Genomic DNA, 16,665 nt, shown 5'->3' on the forward strand with positions numbered 1-16,665 from the left:
ATTCACAGAGACCGCCGCAGCTCAGCAAAGAGACATGCGTGCGTGTGTTTTCCTTTGAAAAAAAAGTTTCCCCAGACATACCTCGCTATTTAATGCATTTATCCTTACAAATTGGATTATCAGCATAACGAGTAAATGTGTAAAAGGTATGGCATGAATTTGCCATCCTTCTAGAACAATGTGCATTCATGTTAAAATTGTAACATTATCAAGTTTGTTTTTATATCTTTCTTGCAAAACGCTAAAAGTGGCAACGTTTTGGGGAGAAACGGGCTCTCATTTGAACCCATATCATGGTGTGTGATGCTGAACTATGAGTTTCTAATGGTGTTTGTATTTGCACTGTTCTAAACATTAATATTTTATGTGCAACAACAGCATGCTGTCTCAGTGGCCTTACACATGATTTTAAATCTATTTTTTCAAACTTTGATTTAAATGGGGATGATTGTACTGAGAATAACTTTCATCTTTTCTTCAACTGAATACTGTCTCCATGCTGTTTTGATGCATTTTAAAGAGTTGTCAGTCAATTAAAACTGCTGGATGATAGACATTCTTCATTCTTTGACGAGATAATGTGAATTACAGAATGTACAACGTTTTTAAAATGTATAAGTTGCGGTGTACAGCGTTTATTATGATGAGTACTTTTAATAGGCTACTCTTACTCAAGTAGTTTTTTGGACAAGTACTTTTACAGTACTCACTAAATTTTTTGGAAGGTAATGGTACTTTTGCTTGAGTATATTTTCAGTACTCCTTCCACCACTGCCGGTCACTTACCTTTGATAGTGGCATTGAACGCTAACAACTGCATGATCGGCACGTGTAATCGGAGTTCCAGCAAACGCCTCAGGAGTATAGGTAAGAGCAAAGGTGTAGACAAGTTCATCCTCAGTCATCTGTAAGAGATTGAAGTTGTTACCATGAGAGGTCACTTCTACTCTTAAAAAAGGTTCAAAAAAAAAAACCCAACTATAGAAATGGAAAGGTCCATGTTAAACAGTCAAGTTACAATTGACAAAGAACCTTTTTTTTTTTGGTGTACAAATAATCCAGTAACACTTAACGGTTCTTACCATCAGCACACTATTGCAGTCCTGTAGTTCATATTCAAAGATGAGCACCCTAGAGACAGAGTCCTCACCAACAACAGGACAGCCTCCCATAGACAAACCAGATGGCTGGATCAGTTGGCCATTGCTAAACAAATCCTTCTTTACCTCCACAAGAACCCGGTTCTCACCGCATTGAACAGCCACACTACTGGGAGTCACGGGTTGCCTCAACTGGAAGTCCACTGCCAACTCACTTTGCACCTCTGGAACGATGGGAAACCTCCAGTCCAAAGGCTTGACTGGACCCTGCAACAGCTGCTTCTCCTGAAAACCAAAAGGCTCTTGTGCAAATCTTCTGGAGTCCAGACTCTGAAACTGAGAAGCCTTTTGCAAAGGATTCAAGACCCCTTGAGAAGAAACAGCAGGAACTCTGGAAGCTGGACCTGATTGCGGCTTCATGCTGCTTGGACTTTGACTGTGTCTCAAACTTCCCCATGCACATGCCAAGTTCATGGGTTTGATTCCCAGGAAATGCATTAAGAGGTGACATGTACACCTTCAATTCAATGCTAGTCACTTTGGATAAAAGCATCTGTCAAATGCATAAATGCAAATATAAAATCTTTATCATAACTTGTTTAATGCAAAATTGGGAACAAATTATTTTTTAAACATACATTTTTGTAGCTCAAGGCCATAGGTTTGATTCCCTGCAAATTCGCATGAACTTTCCAAATGATTATTTTACATGCAGTTTTCTTTTTTACTCAAATAATTGCAATACATGCCAAATGTGTAGCTTCTTACATCTGAAAAACATATTACAATAATTCACATCAATTATTGTCTTGTGAAGAGAAAAGGTGTGTGTTTGTAAGAAACAAATCCATCAAGATGTTTTTAACTTTAAACTTACTTCTGGCCAAAATATCAATAATCCATAACGCTTGCTTGTAAAGAGTACTTGATCTGTGCATATTTCTATCCTGATTCAGATGAGACCACCTTTTTACTGGAGGAAGCAATATTATGGATTATGGACTCAAGTTAAAATGCCTGGATTAATTTATTACAAACAGACAGGTTTTTGCGTCTCAGGGCAATTATTGATGGACTGGAATCATGTGGATTACTTGTGGATTTTGTTTGATCAAAAATACAACACAAATTGTTGATCTTGAGTCTTGTAGTTAACGTGCAAAGGAGAGAGCAAAACAAAACACCGGTCACAATTTAGAAGTACAAAACAAGGATTTGTAAAGAAAAATGTCAGAGGATCTCAATATAAGAAAAGAGACTGGTTTTCCTTTGCTAAACAAAGGAAACTTTGCTTCTCTAAACAAAACTTGGTTTTTGAGACTAACATTCTCACCAAAGCATATAAGAAACAAATCCATCATTAAGATGTTTTTAACTTTAAACTGTTACTTCTGGCCAAAATATCTATAATCCATAACACTTGCTCGTAAAGAGTACTTGATCTGTGCATATTTCTATTCTGATTCAGATGAGACCACCTTTTTAATGGAGGAAGCAATATTATGGATTATGGACTCATGTTAAAACACCTTGATTAAATTACAAACACGCAGGTTTTTTCTTCACATGGCATTTAGTGATGGACTGGAGTCATATGGATTACTTGTGGATTTTGTTTGATCAAAAATACAACACAAATTGTTGATCTTGAGTCTTGGAGTTAAAATGAGTCAATCATCCTAAACTGAAAGTAACATCAATAGTGAAACATGGCTCCAGGGAGTTAAAGGCCTCCTGAAGCAAATCGATGTGTATTTGGAATAAAAATATCCATATTTAAATCTTTATAGACCATAATCTTTAGCTTACACTAACTGACATATGCATGTCCATGAGAGTGGTGTTCCAGCAGATGACGAGAGGCTCTCCAGTGAGAGGCAACGAACACAGACGTGCAGAAAGGAAACTTTGCTTCTCTAAACAAAACTTGGTTCTTGTGACACTAACATTCTCACCGAAGCATATGCTACTGTACATATCAGCTGGAACGCCACTGTCTAGTGAACACACGTACCAGTTAGCAGAAGATAGATTACACTTTATGAAGTCATAAACATGGATATTATGTCAAATACAGTCACTTCAAAACCTTTATTAACCACCCAGAACTGTGTGGACCACTTATTTTTATGGATGGACACAATTTATTGGACTACAATTTAATAATCACCCATTCACAGTTCTGTGAGTTTGGCACACTGCCTATAAAACCATACTTAAGTGAGATGCATGCCACTTTCCCCAAGTTAAAATGTATAAGACTGTAAACCAACTGAAGGGGGAGAAAAAAAAAAAAATTTTTCCAAAAAGTGGGAAATTCAGTTGAAAACTGGAAGTGCATTTCTTTTAAGATACCCATTGATCTAAAAGTATGCATGTACCAGCAGGAACATTGGGAAGCAAATTTAAAAATGATAAATTATATTTGGTGACAAAAGGAGAATTAAAACTACTCATTTGCGGTTACTAACAAAGAAAGCAACAAGTACACAACATAAGATGCATACAGAATATCTGCAGTGCTTCAGGGAAGTGGGTGTTTAAGAACATTTGGGGCAGAGACTCCGATTGGCAGAACAAGTTATAGCATCATGGGCAATGGACTTCACTTAATTTAAACTGAGCTTAAACCAAGTTCACAGTAGGTCTCTTTAAAGGTAAAGTTAACTTCCCTACTGAGAAAAGGGAGCTTTTCCTTCCAAATACAGAACACGTACAGTAGGACTACCAGTTTCCCCACACTTCGGCACATTCAAATCCAAATTGGTTAAACTACACAGGATGACAAGAAAAGGTTTCTCCATTTATTGAAAACCAGCTAAAGTCTTCTGTCGCTCTTGAACCATTACAGGACCGAGTGAGGCATTGCCTTCCCACTGAACGCCTAGAAAAAGCAAATACCCAAGTTAAGTTGAGCACTTGAAGGGTCAAAAGCAATCTTAAAGCAGCTACCTACCCCCAAAAGGAACAGCATTTCCTCCATCAGGACCACATGTTGAGTCACAGCAACCACAAGCCTGGTGGTTCCCATCAGCAGCAAGCCACCTGCAACAAGAAAAATCAGACACGGCACATTCAACATGTTCTTAAGCAGCATGAACATACCCGTTGGAAAAGGAACAGGATTTGCGGAGAGCATCACTGGGTGCAGAAGCAAGAGTGGCCTTCACAATACACGTTATGTAGATCTGCAAGAGACACGCAAGAGGTCACAAAACCAAAGCAGATGGGAAGAGAAGTCGAATTCAACATGTACGTACAGAAGGACTGTATCCTCCCTGGAACATGAAGGCCTCCAGCTGGAACCGGATCTGTTCTTCCTGGGTTCGAGGCATGAAGCAGGAGCTGGAAGCCGTAGCCTTGGCATCCACAAAGCACCTAAGAAGTGACAAAGAACTCAATGTCATCTCTCTAGCATCAAGTCACTAGACCTTACCCTAATTCTCAGGGACAAAGTTGTGAAAGAGCAGCTGCATGCATCAAGTGCCATGCCCCGTGCTGCGTTCCAATGTGGCTACTTACACGATGCCCTTAAAGTACATACGCTTTTGCTGAAAAGGTACAGTTTTGGGTGTGTGGTAGGAGAGTAGGCAAGCTTTGGGACAAGCTCTCACATCATACATTTGAATTGTTAAAGGACCTCTGTCGTATAGTTACACGCACCCTTTCACTAAACTGGCTTGTTCATCATCATCAGTTTCACTTAACAGCCTACACATTGCATTTCCTACCATATTGAGAGAAAAGTAGCACGTTGAGCTGCCAGCCATGGGTCTACGTGGAGAACTCTGCTTATTTTTGCATGAGCAAAGTTAAGGGCCAAATGGCTTTATAAAAGGTTATAAACTGTCGGACAAAGTCTGAAATTTACTGCGTAACAGGGTTTCTTGAACACCAAATCTTTACAGACAGTTGACAATAGACCGACCATATAATTAAATTCCTGTTTTTTTTTTTTTTATAAGTGTACCTTAAGATACTTTTGTACATCAGGCTGTACTAGAACAGAATCACTCAATTCAATCTTGGGACCTTGTATTGACAATTTGATGTAGAAGCACAAGTTCATTAAACATGACTAGGGTTAGAAACTATTCTTGGCCAGCCTTAAGGGGTTCATACGATAACATACATAACCCTTCAAGATGTTGTCCTACTATCTTTGAACAGATTTTAATTTGGTTGACATCGTTAAGAAATACCACTAAATGCTTGTTGCCAGGTTACGTGTGGATTAGTGACTAAACCCTTTATCTAAACTTTAACAATTAGCCGCACACATCCACCATGTTTGTCATTTCATATTTTTATTTTTTTTTCCATTCATGTTTGCCCAGTTCTCACCGCATTGAACAGCCACACTACTGGGAGTCACGGGTTGCCTCAACTGGAAGTCCACTGCCAACTCGCTTTGCACCTCTGGAACAATGGGAAATCGCCAATCCAAAGGCTTCACTGGACCCTGCAACAGCTGCTTCTCCTGAAAACCAAGAGGCTCTTGCGCAAATCTTCTGGAGTCCAGACTCTGAAACTGAGAAGCCTTTTGTAAAGGATTCAAGACCCCTTTTTATCATAACTTGTTTAATGCAAAATTGGGAACAAATGATTTTTTAAACATACATTTTTGTAGCTCAAGGCCATGGGTTTGATTCCTTGCAAATTCCCATGAACTTTCCAAATGATTATACATGCAGTTTTTTTTTTACTCAAATAATTGCAATACATGCCAAATGTGTAGCTTCTTACATCTGAAAAACACATTACAATAATCCACATCAATTATTGTCTTGTGAAGCCATAATCCATAACGCTTGCTTGTAAAGAGTACTTGATCTGTGCATATTTATATCCTGATTCAGATGAGACCACCTTTTTACTGGAGGAAGCAATATTATGGACTCAAGTTAAAACACCTTGATTAATTTATTACAAACACGCAGGTTTTTGCTTCACAGGGCATTCATTGATGGACTGGAGTCGTGTGGCTTACTTGTGGATTTTGTTTTATCAAAAATACAACAAATTGTTGATCTTGAGTTTTAAACGGAAATCAGTTCTTGACTGTCTTGAAGCGTTAAAATGAGTCAATCATCCTAAACTGAAAGTAATATTAATACTGAAACATGGCTCCAGGGGGTTAATAAAGGCCTCCTGAAGCAAATCGATGTGTATTTGGAATAGAAATATCCATATTTAAAACTTCATAAACCATAATCTTTAGCTTCCACTAACTGTTGTACGTGTCCATGAGAGAGTGGCGTTCCAGCAGCTGACGTAGGTACAGTGTAATCTCCAGCGAGAGGCAACACAGACACGCAGAGGAGAGAGCAAAACAAAACACCAGTCACGATTTAGAAGTACAAAAAGGATTTGTAGAGAAAAATGTCAGACGATTTTGATATAAGCCAAGAGGAGACTGGTTTCCTTTGCTAAAGGAAACTTTACTTCTGTAAACAAAACTTGGTTCTTGTGAGACTAACATTCTCACCGAGTGGCCTTCACAATACACGTTATGTAGATCTGCAAGAGACACATAAGAGGTCACAACCAAAGCAGATGGGAAGAGAAGTCGAATTCATTCAACACGTAGTACGTACAGAAGGACTGTATCCTCCCTGGAACATGAAGGCCTCCAGCTGGAACCGAATCTGGTCTTCCTGGGTTCGAGGCATGAAGCGGGAGCTCGAAGCCGTAGCCTTGGCATCCACAAGGCACCTGATTTAAAACACACAGACCTCAATGTCATCTCTACAGCATAACGTCACTAGACCTTAGCTTAATTCTCTTTTGCTGAAAAGGTACAGTTCTGGGTGTGTGGTAGAAGAGTAGGCAAGCTTTGGGACAAGCTCTCACATCATACAATTGCATCTTTAACTGACCGCTCAGTCGCATAGTTACACACACCCTTTCACTAAACTGGCCTGTTAATCTCGTTTCACTTAACATCCTCCACATTGCATTTCCTACCGTATTGAGAGAAAATTAGCACGTTGATCTGCCAGCCATGGGTCTACGCGGAGAACTCTGCTTATTTTTGCATGAGCAAAGTTAATGGCCAAATGGGGGTTTATAAAAAGGTTAGAAACTCTGTCAGACAAAGTCTGAAATTTACTGCATAACAGGGTTTCTTGAACACCAAATCTTTACAAACAGTTCACAACAGACAGACCATACAATTAAATAAATTCCTGTTTTTTTAACATGTACCTCAAGATACATTTGTACATCAGGCGGTCCTAGAACGGAATCACTCAACTCAATCTTGGGACCTTGTATTGACAATTTGATGTAGCACAAATTCATTATACAACACATGACTAGGGTAAGAAACCATATTCTTGGCCAGCCTTAAGGGGTTCTTACAGTAAGATAAATAACCCTTCAAGATGTTGTCCTACTATATTTGAACAGATTTTAATTTGGTTGACACTTAAGAAACCCCACTAAATGCTTGTTGCCAGGTTAAGTGTGGATTAGTAACCAACCCCTTTATCTAAACTCCTCCATTTAACCATTAGCCACACATCCACCATGTTTGTAGATCTGAACCAAATCTTTCACCAAACAGCAATGGATTGTTGGCAATATTAGCCAGTCGAGTTTGCACGGACCCACACTTCAAGAATCTGAAAGACCATCCGGGGACTTACGGCATACTCTGACAAGTGGTCACGGAACTCACTCAAGAATAAAGTGACGCGACTTTACCCATGATTCTCAATGAAGGAATATCTCGGATGAGCATTCACATCAGGTACTTGGGTGGCCACACAGCTGTCCACAAACACACGCAGTGGGACGTGGTTGTACACCTTCACAGATGCCTCAATATTTATAACGTCACCCAGGAAGTACAAGTTTGAAGGCCTCTGATAGGACCAGTCATCTGAAAGAGGAAAGAACAGTTTAGGCACAGCCTCATTCACACGGCTTAAGATCTAAAGAAACTGCACAAACCCATCATGAGCTTCAGGGAGAACAGCAAGACTTCCTCGCCAACCTCTGTTGAGGCATAAGGGACCCAAGTTGGCCTCAAAGCATTACTGCTCACATTATAGAACCTGCAGCTCAAGAGAGGTACCAAATAAACTTCCAGTTGCAACACCACAATAAAGAGTGCTGAAAGTCACATCCGGTCACTTACCTTTGATAGTGGCATTGAACGCCAATAACTGCACGATCGGCACGTGTAATCGGAGTTCCAGCAAACGCCTCAGGAGTGTAGGTAAGAGCAAAGGTGTAGACAAGCTCATCCTCAGTCATCTGTAAGAGATTGAATTTGTTACCGTGAGGGTTCTCAACTACAACTTAAAAGGTTCAAAATACAAATAAAAAAAAAAACACTATAGGATTGGAAATGTCCTGTGAACGTTGAACAGTCAAGATACAATTGACAAAAAAAAAAAGTTTGGTGTACAAATAATCCAGTAAGACTTAACAGTTCTCACCATCAGCACACTATTGCAGTCCTGTAGTTCATACTCAAAGATGAGCACCCTAGAGGCAGAGTCCTCACCAACAACAGGACAGCCTCCCATAGACAAACCAGATGGCTGGATCAGTTGGCCATTGCTAAACAAATCCTTCTTTACCTCCACAAGAACCCGGTTCTCACCACATTGAACAGCCACACTACTGGGAGTCATGGGTTGCCTCAACTGGAAATCCACTGCCAACTCGCTTTGCACTTCTGGTACGATGGGAAAGCTCCAATCCAAAGGCTTGACTGGACCCTGCAACAGCTGCTTCTCCTGAAAACCAAAAGGCTCTTGCACAAATCCTCTGGAGTCCTGACTCTGAAACTGAGAAGCCTTTTGCAAAGGGCTCAAGAACACTTGAGAAGAAAGAGCAGGACCTCTGGAAGCTGGATCTGATTGCGGCTTCATGCTGCTTGGACTTTGACTGTGTCTCAAACTTCCCCATGCACACTTCAGATCAAATGCCACAATCACAACCAACACTAACACACCTTGCAAAAGACCCATCCTGACAAACGTTAACACAATAACCACCAGTGCTAGGCTTTGCCATTAAGTACAGCTTTGAATTTATGTGGCTCCTCCCCTTTCAGCTTAATTGATTACCTTTGATTCTCCTCTGGGCTTGTAGAGTTTATGCATCAGCAAATGAGAACGTTCTAGTGTCACTAGCCAATAGAAGGCTTGATATGGATCTGAGGTTTTCATCTACACTCATTCACAATTTTACAATTAAACTTTGACAGTTTGTCTATGATAGACAGTTAATGTCATTTAAAAAGCACATAAGCTCACACAAATAAAATAGATTATTCATAAATAATCTATTTTTAAGAGTTTTTAGTATATTATTGGAACAAATTTGGAAAAATGTAGCATTCCATCACTTGCTCAGCAATGGATCATCTGCAGTGAATGGGTGGCATCAGAATTAGAGTCCAAACAGCCTTCATCAAACAGTGACAACGTCATGGGTTCGATTCCCAGGTAATGCAAGAACTGATAAAATGTACACTTTTAATGCAATGTAAGTCTCTTTATATAAAAGCATCTGTCAAATGCATACATGTAAATGTAAAATCTTTATCATTTGTTGTTTGATGCAAAACTGGCAACAACTTATTTTGTTTAAACAACACCTTCCTATAGCTCAAATAATGACATGGTTATGGGTTTGATTACCAGAAAAATCTTGTGAACTCTCCAAATGAGTATCATTGTGCATGCACTGTTTTTTTTGTTTTTTTTACTCAAATAATTGCAACACATGCCCTATATGTAGCTTCATCAAACACTGGTAAGGCCATGGGTTTGATTCCCAGGGAATGCATGACCTAATAAAATGTCCACCTTCAATACAATGTAAGTCCCTGTTGCGAGCGCTGTGCTTTACTTTGATGAAAGTAAAGCATCACACTTTGATGAAGTGAGTTACAGGAAACTTATAAAAGGGAAATAACAAGATTAAAAATCAAGTTAATATAAAGACAGCTGTGCAGCTGGAAAAAGGCCCCTAACATATAAATATAAAACCAATAGCAAAATGCATCCTTTTAGTGTAGCAAGACATTCTGAGTGCATACATATTTAAAATCATGTTTTTATAAATAAAATAAACAGATTACCCATTCTGTATTTTTTGCTTTGTTAGTCTTTGTTGTTTGTTAAAGTGCCATTAGCATCATTGTAAACTATTGTAAATGTGTAGTTTTCTGCATTAATCCCTACACCAGCTCAATGAAGATCTTTCCCACTGTTAGTATTTTGGGTAAGGGATAGAGGGAGTTGGACAGGCGGTCTTTATTTCAGCACGCTGGCACAGACGACAGACCCCGGCCACAGCTGTCAATGTGTGTGACATTGATCTCTGTGGCTTGAGCTCAGCCTGACCAGAGGAATTTTGTGGATTTCAGTGCAGCTTCCATTTATAGTTTTCCACCAGAAGTTTAGCTTTTCTACTACGACAGTTTCAGCATTTAAATCTGGGCTATTAGCTATAAGCCTTTTATATAAATTATCCGAATTAGGGTAAAAGGAAGTATACTGTAGTATGCAAGGCAGTTATTTATGTCACATCTCTGTGATCTTCTGGTCTCTAGATGTGGCTCATGCCCTTCAGTGTGGGTCTCAGGGTTATTATAGTTAACTAAAATTAAAATTTATATATACTGTGTGTGTGTGTCATTGTGCTTGTGTTCTTATCCATATTTTTGGCGTCACATGATACGATTTATCAGCAAATTCTGATCACAGTATGACAAAATGCTCCGTTTGCTCTGTTATCTGAAACACACAATAAAATAATGATTCATGCACTTCTCAGACACTTCTTAATCTAAAAAGCATGCAAGTCAGAAAATGCACAAACTTTTTTGGCTTTATTTAGTCAGGAAAGCATAATTCATCTGACATTGTAGAAATTCCTCAAGATGTTTTTATATATTTTAAATAATGTGGTTCAAGACCCCCACCCCCCCCTCAAAATCCCAAATTTTCATCTGTCTATATATGTGATTAAATATATGCATTAGTAAATAATATATTTTTAATAAAATGGTAAATAAATTATTATGGCATATACCTACGTAAACCCTAGTACATTTATATATATATATATATATATATATATATATATTTGTGTGTTTGTGTATGACTTTCATTTATTTAGTTCAACTTGATGTACTAAAATAACTACAATTTTAATAAAATCTAATTAAATTTATTACTATACATCTCAATGACAAGTATATTCAAGTATCTCAATGACACTGTCATTTTTATAAATTATATTAAAAATAAAAAACACTAAAAATTATAAAAAATAAAAACACAACAACATTTTTAACTTTAACTAAAAATAATTCAAAATATTAATGAAAAGTATAGTTACTGTATCGCAATGCCACTAAAGTATATTAGATATGAAAATTAAATATTAAATGTATTAAATATATTATTACCGGTAAATATAAAAAATATAAAACATGCACAATACATTTAAAAAGTGATAAAAATAACAAAAACAAACAAAAAAATTTGAACTAAAATTGAAATAAAATCTCAATGGCACTAAAAACAAAACACTGGTGCATCTGTGAGATTTTTTCTCCTGTTTTACGGTCCAGCAGGTGAAAGTGGCTACATCTGATCACTTCATAAAGCAACAGCCCATGATCTGAGGAATCATTCAAGTCTGGAGCCCAAACGCTGCAGGACGAATCCTAAAAAAAACTTTTAGCACTTAGTGTTAGATGTCTGATCACATCACTAACATTAAGCACGAGTAACAGTTATAGTGATACTTGCTTTAGGAAACACATGACTAATAATGACACGATACTTTCTACTAGATACAGCAGCTCAAGCTCTGTTCTTCTCATTAAACCGGACATATGTTTTTCTGTGGTTGCTTTTGGGTAGGAAATGATCAGATGATTGTGGCTACTGCTAAGAGAATCACAGTGTGTGAATTTGTCAAACATTTGCATCGGCAGAAACTGGAATTTCCTGCTCTTTGTTTAAATTATATTTCAATTATTTGTATTCATATTATGTTGTTTTGCATTAGAGATGAAATGTGATTAGAGGTGAAACAAGTCAACAGCACTATGATTATCAATGCTTAGAAGCACAATGGAGTCTATTATTTAGAAGTGGAAGGTATTTGGTCAAACACAGACCCTCCCTGGATCAAGATGTCGCTCCAAACTGAATGCACTGCAAAAAACACTGACTTAAGATATTTAGTCTTGTTTCCAGGGGGAAAAACTAAATTGAGCGCATTTTTCTTAAAACAAGTAAAATTATCTGCCAGTGGGTTAAGTAAAATACTCTTGTTTTAAGAATATTTTACTTACCCCACTGGCAGATAATTGTACTTGTTTTAAGAAAAATGCGCTTAATTTAGTTTTTTTTTTTCCCCCCGGAAACAAGACTAAATATCTTAAGTAATTTGGCTAATCTAGTAAAAGTATCTTGATTTAAGATATATATATATATATTGACTAGAAACAAGACAAAAATACTAAGTAAGATAAGCCATTTTTTGCAGTGTGAAAGAGCAGGAGGAAACTGGTCAGAGAGGCGACCAAGAGGCCAACAGCAACTCTGAAGCAGCTGCAGGAATTCATGACAAAGAGTGGTCATTGTGTGCATGTGACAGCAATATCACAAATTCTCCACAAATGTGGCTTGTATGGGAGCGTTGAAGAAAAAAGCGGCTCCTCAAGAAAGGCCACATGCAGTCAGACTGAGCTTTACCAAAACACACCTTGAAGATTCTGAGGCAGATGAGACTAAAATCGAATTATTTGGCCTCAACACCAAACGATATGTCTGGCGGAATTCCAATACAGCTCAGCATCCAAATAATAGCATTCCTACAGTAAAGCATGGAGGCGGTGATGACACCCCTGTTATGGGGTGTTTCTCTGCAGCAGGGACTGGAGCACTCGTCAGGATAAAAGGAAACATGGATTCTTGAGGAAAATCTGCTGCCCTCTGCCAGAAAGTTGTCATTGGGAAGAAGGTTTACCTTCCAACATGACAATGACCCAAAGCACACAGCAAAACTGAGCACACAGTGGTTGAAGGCGAAGAAGGTGAATGTCCTTGCATGGCCTCGTCAGAGCAGACTTAAACCCCACTGAAAATCTGTGGAATGACTTGAAGACTGCAGTCCACAAACAGTCACCATCAAACTGAACTGAACTTGAGCAGTTCTGCAAAGAAGAGTGGGCAAATATTGCAAAGTCAAAATGTGCAGAGTTACAGAGTAGATAGTAGAGACAAATCCTAGCAGACTAAATGCTGTGATTAAAGCAAAAGGTGGTTCAACAAAATACTGACAAGGGCTGATCCTTTTTCCAACTCAGTGATTCTGTTTGTTTTTTTTTTCTGACGTATTGGTTTTATATCGTTTACTTGGATGTTATAAGCTGCACTGAGTAGATACAGCTGGATAAAACAAAAACTGTGTCTGTCTTCATATCAGGCTGCAAAGCAACAAAATGTGATTATTTTAAAAGGGGGTGATTATTTACTATACCCACTGTATGTATATTTGCTTTTCTTTTCTATTTCAAAAATGTGAAAATTGAAATTATTAAATATCAATATTCAATGAATTGTTAAACTAAACCCATACAGAACTATATATATAATATATATTATATATATAATTTATATATTTTATGTATAATTTTTTTTTTTTTTAATTACGTTATAATACAGGTAACAATATATTTAAATTACATTTTATTACTATATATTACTACTATATTGAAAATATATAGCTCATGTCCATTGTAGCTTTTTCTTCTGCTTTTTTTTTTGTACATTTTAAAAGGTATATATTTACATGCATTTTCCCACCTTTTTTCCGCTTTTTTTTTTTTGCAATGTACTAAATAAAAATACTGCAGTAAGAATATAAAACAGTTTACATAGTTATGCATGCAGTATGTTGTTTTGACAAATTCTTGTATTGGATTCGAGCTGTGCATTTTATCGGTATGAATCAACAGATACTTTCAATTTTATCATGTCTCATCACAAAAGCTCCAGCACTTCCCCTTTCCTGAAAAACCGCAGCGTTCAGAAGCACCGACACTTGCAGCAAAAGTCCTGCCTAGTTTTTTCTGCAGTAAATTATAATTATTATCTGTTTCAAAGGCTTTGAAAGAGCAGGAGGTTAATGAGTCAGAGAGCGCTTTCATGTTGAGCTTTATTGCCAGGTGTGTTTACACATACGAGGAATTTGTTTTCGTGACAGAAGCTTCCACAGTGCAACAGAATGACAGTGACAGAACAAAAAACACAGATAATAAAAAATAGAACAAGTAAATAAGGAATAAAAATATATAAATTGACAGTTGTATGTGCAGGTATATTACAATAGACAGTTTTTGTATGTACAGGTACTGTATATTATGTGCAAATTTGAGGTGTAGACTGAGTATGAGTGTTAGATAAATAAGTGTATGAGTGAATAAATAGTGTGTCTTCCACAGTTATTGTTAAGTGTTCATGAGATGGATGACCTGAGGGAAGAAACTCAGAAACTTCATGTGGTCGATGTGCCCCATCCTGCGTGAGGCTCAACACACGGTGCTCGGTGGACAGTATCTGCTGCATCTGAGTCCGGCGCAGCACGCAGGGGCTGCAGAGAAGCATTGCAAACATTCCCTTCTAATTGTACACTTGTTGTCTTCAAAGGACAGAAGCTGTAGCCTAAGATTCATGGAATCTGGGATACAACAATAAGCCACACATCCGTCCAGCCCAAAGCCGCAGGCTATTTAAAGATAAAGTAGGCTGTAGTTTTTTGCCACTAAATGAAGCACCCACCCTTCCGCCGCGCTACATATTGGAAACAGATGCCGTCGGTTGTGATGCTCAGCTAATTTTTGTGGATTGTGATTTTTTTTCTTTATTTGTATTTTTTTGGTTGCCTAAGCCAACAAACTGATAACCATTTATAAAAAAACAATTCATTCCTGAACACACACAGTTTAGCACTGATATACTGTGCAACAAACAGAAATGCAAACATAATGACTGTTTCCAAACAGGTTGCCATTAGTCCCGCCTCCAAACTCACGCTATTGGTCAATGTTAGAATTTCAGTACTAAAAAAAAAAAAATAAATCACACTTTTTCTTTAAGAAACATGAATTGATTAATATTTTGTTTGAATGCCACTATTTAAGAGAGAATGTTTTGTACGTGGCAGACTAAGACATGGTTAGATTGCTAAATAGCTAAAAAATAACATTTTATCTAACAATAATTGCAAAGTAAAGCAATACATGTTTATTGATTATATGATTAATTGATCAGTGTTCAATAAATAGTTCAACTAAACCCATACAGCACAAAACATAAATCTTTAATATCTTTTATCTTAAAATACAGGTAAAATAAAATGTTTCATTATATTAAATTATTATTAATATCGATAATATATATTTAAAGTCCATTGTAGTTGTTTGTTTGTTTTTTTATTTATTGCATTTTTTTAAATGAGCTGAAACCTGGTAATAGCAATAAGATTAAAGATCAATGTTTAATAAATAAAGTAAACCCATACAGCACAAAAAAAGCACTCTTTATAGCCTAATTATTATGCTAAAATACAGGTGGAAAATATGTTTAAATTCTATTTTATTATTTAAATTGAAAATTAAATGTATTTAAAGACCTCCAACTCAATGTTTTGACAACTTTATGGCCACACTTAACTGTCAGCGAAAGATCTGAAGTGTTCAGAGACATTTTTAGGGGGCAACAATCAGCGCCTGCAAATTTAAAGGCATCAAACACATAATTTGGTTGCGCAGTGCATTAATGTAAACTTTCAGATGTGAAACAGCTGCCATTATCCAGTGGTTGATATCTTTTCAAATTAAGGATCCTCGTTAGACTTTGAATGCATGTCTTTCCTTTCCTACGGAACAATTTATAATACTTGTGCTAGATGTTTGTGCTGCTGTTTTCCCACCACAATGATGTCACTTCCTAGAGGATGATGCCACTGAGGCTTGTGCTAGTTCTAGGGACACAGGAAAAAACATATAAACTGATTATCAATTAAAACAATATTTCCAAAAAAAAACAAAACATTAAATTTTTTGAAAAAAATTTATAACTTGTAATTATTTTTATTTGTTACAGTTTATTATGAATCTTTTATATGAAGCACTTTTAATTACCATAGAATTACCTTCTTTTTTATAGTATTTATTTTTAAAATAAAGAAACGGCAAGAATATGTCCTAATAAATAAACAAGTTTTCTGTTCAGATCAGGGTTATTATAACTGATTAAAAATAAAAGCGTTAAAAAAAATGTTACTAGAAATAAAATAAATGTTAACTGAAATAAAATAGAATATAAAAAAATGACCCAATATATTATAATATTATAAAAATGTATTATTATTAAAAAATATATATATATACTTCAGCTAGTTGCCAAGGCAACATTTCTCATTTTCATTTAGTTTAAATTGATGTACTAAAATAAACAAAAACTTAAATAAATAAATAAAAATGACTAAAGTACTTTTTGATCAAAGATAAATAAAT

The 16,665-nt window shown here is 36.8% G+C and overlaps 2 protein-coding genes across 4 annotated transcripts in view; both read right to left on the reverse strand.

Moving 5' to 3' along the window:
• LOC107678719 (zona pellucida sperm-binding protein 3-like) overlaps window positions 1-1,598 on the reverse strand; it is a 4,802-nt gene extending 3,204 nt beyond the window's left edge. The window contains exons 1-2 of the mRNA XM_016474087.1: window positions 1,083-1,598; window positions 787-905 (exon numbers count right to left, since the gene is read on the reverse strand). Of these exons, the coding sequence (XP_016329573.1) occupies window positions 787-905; window positions 1,083-1,598 (635 nt within the window). The remainder of the gene's footprint in view (window positions 1-786; window positions 906-1,082) is intronic.
• A 2,292-nt stretch (window positions 1,599-3,890) lies between these two features.
• LOC107678725 (zona pellucida sperm-binding protein 3-like) overlaps window positions 3,891-16,665 on the reverse strand; it is a 21,764-nt gene continuing 8,989 nt past the window's right edge. The window contains exons 2-9 of one of the 3 annotated variants that reach the window (XM_016474099.1): window positions 8,549-9,086; window positions 8,245-8,363; window positions 8,058-8,161; window positions 7,809-7,986; window positions 4,361-4,478; window positions 4,206-4,288; window positions 4,057-4,145; window positions 3,891-3,984 (exon numbers count right to left, since the gene is read on the reverse strand). In XM_016474099.1, coding sequence (XP_016329585.1) covers window positions 3,905-3,984; window positions 4,057-4,145; window positions 4,206-4,288; window positions 4,361-4,478; window positions 7,809-7,986; window positions 8,058-8,161; window positions 8,245-8,363; window positions 8,549-9,085 — 1,308 coding nt within the window. In that variant the 5' untranslated portion in view covers window position 9,086 and the 3' untranslated portion in view covers window positions 3,891-3,904. Of the gene's footprint in view, window positions 3,985-4,056; window positions 4,146-4,205; window positions 4,289-4,360; window positions 4,479-6,547; window positions 6,621-6,697; window positions 6,816-7,808; window positions 7,987-8,057; window positions 8,162-8,244; window positions 8,364-8,548; window positions 9,087-16,665 lie in introns of those variants that run through there. The other 2 variants (XM_016474101.1, XM_016474102.1) reach the window with 2 other exon arrangements.

Source organism: Sinocyclocheilus anshuiensis, unplaced genomic scaffold (genome assembly GCF_001515605.1).
Source record: "Sinocyclocheilus anshuiensis isolate Anshui unplaced genomic scaffold, SAMN03320099.WGS_v1.1 scaffold208, whole genome shotgun sequence".
In the NCBI taxonomy this organism is placed as follows: Eukaryota; Metazoa; Chordata; class Actinopteri; order Cypriniformes; family Cyprinidae; genus Sinocyclocheilus; species Sinocyclocheilus anshuiensis.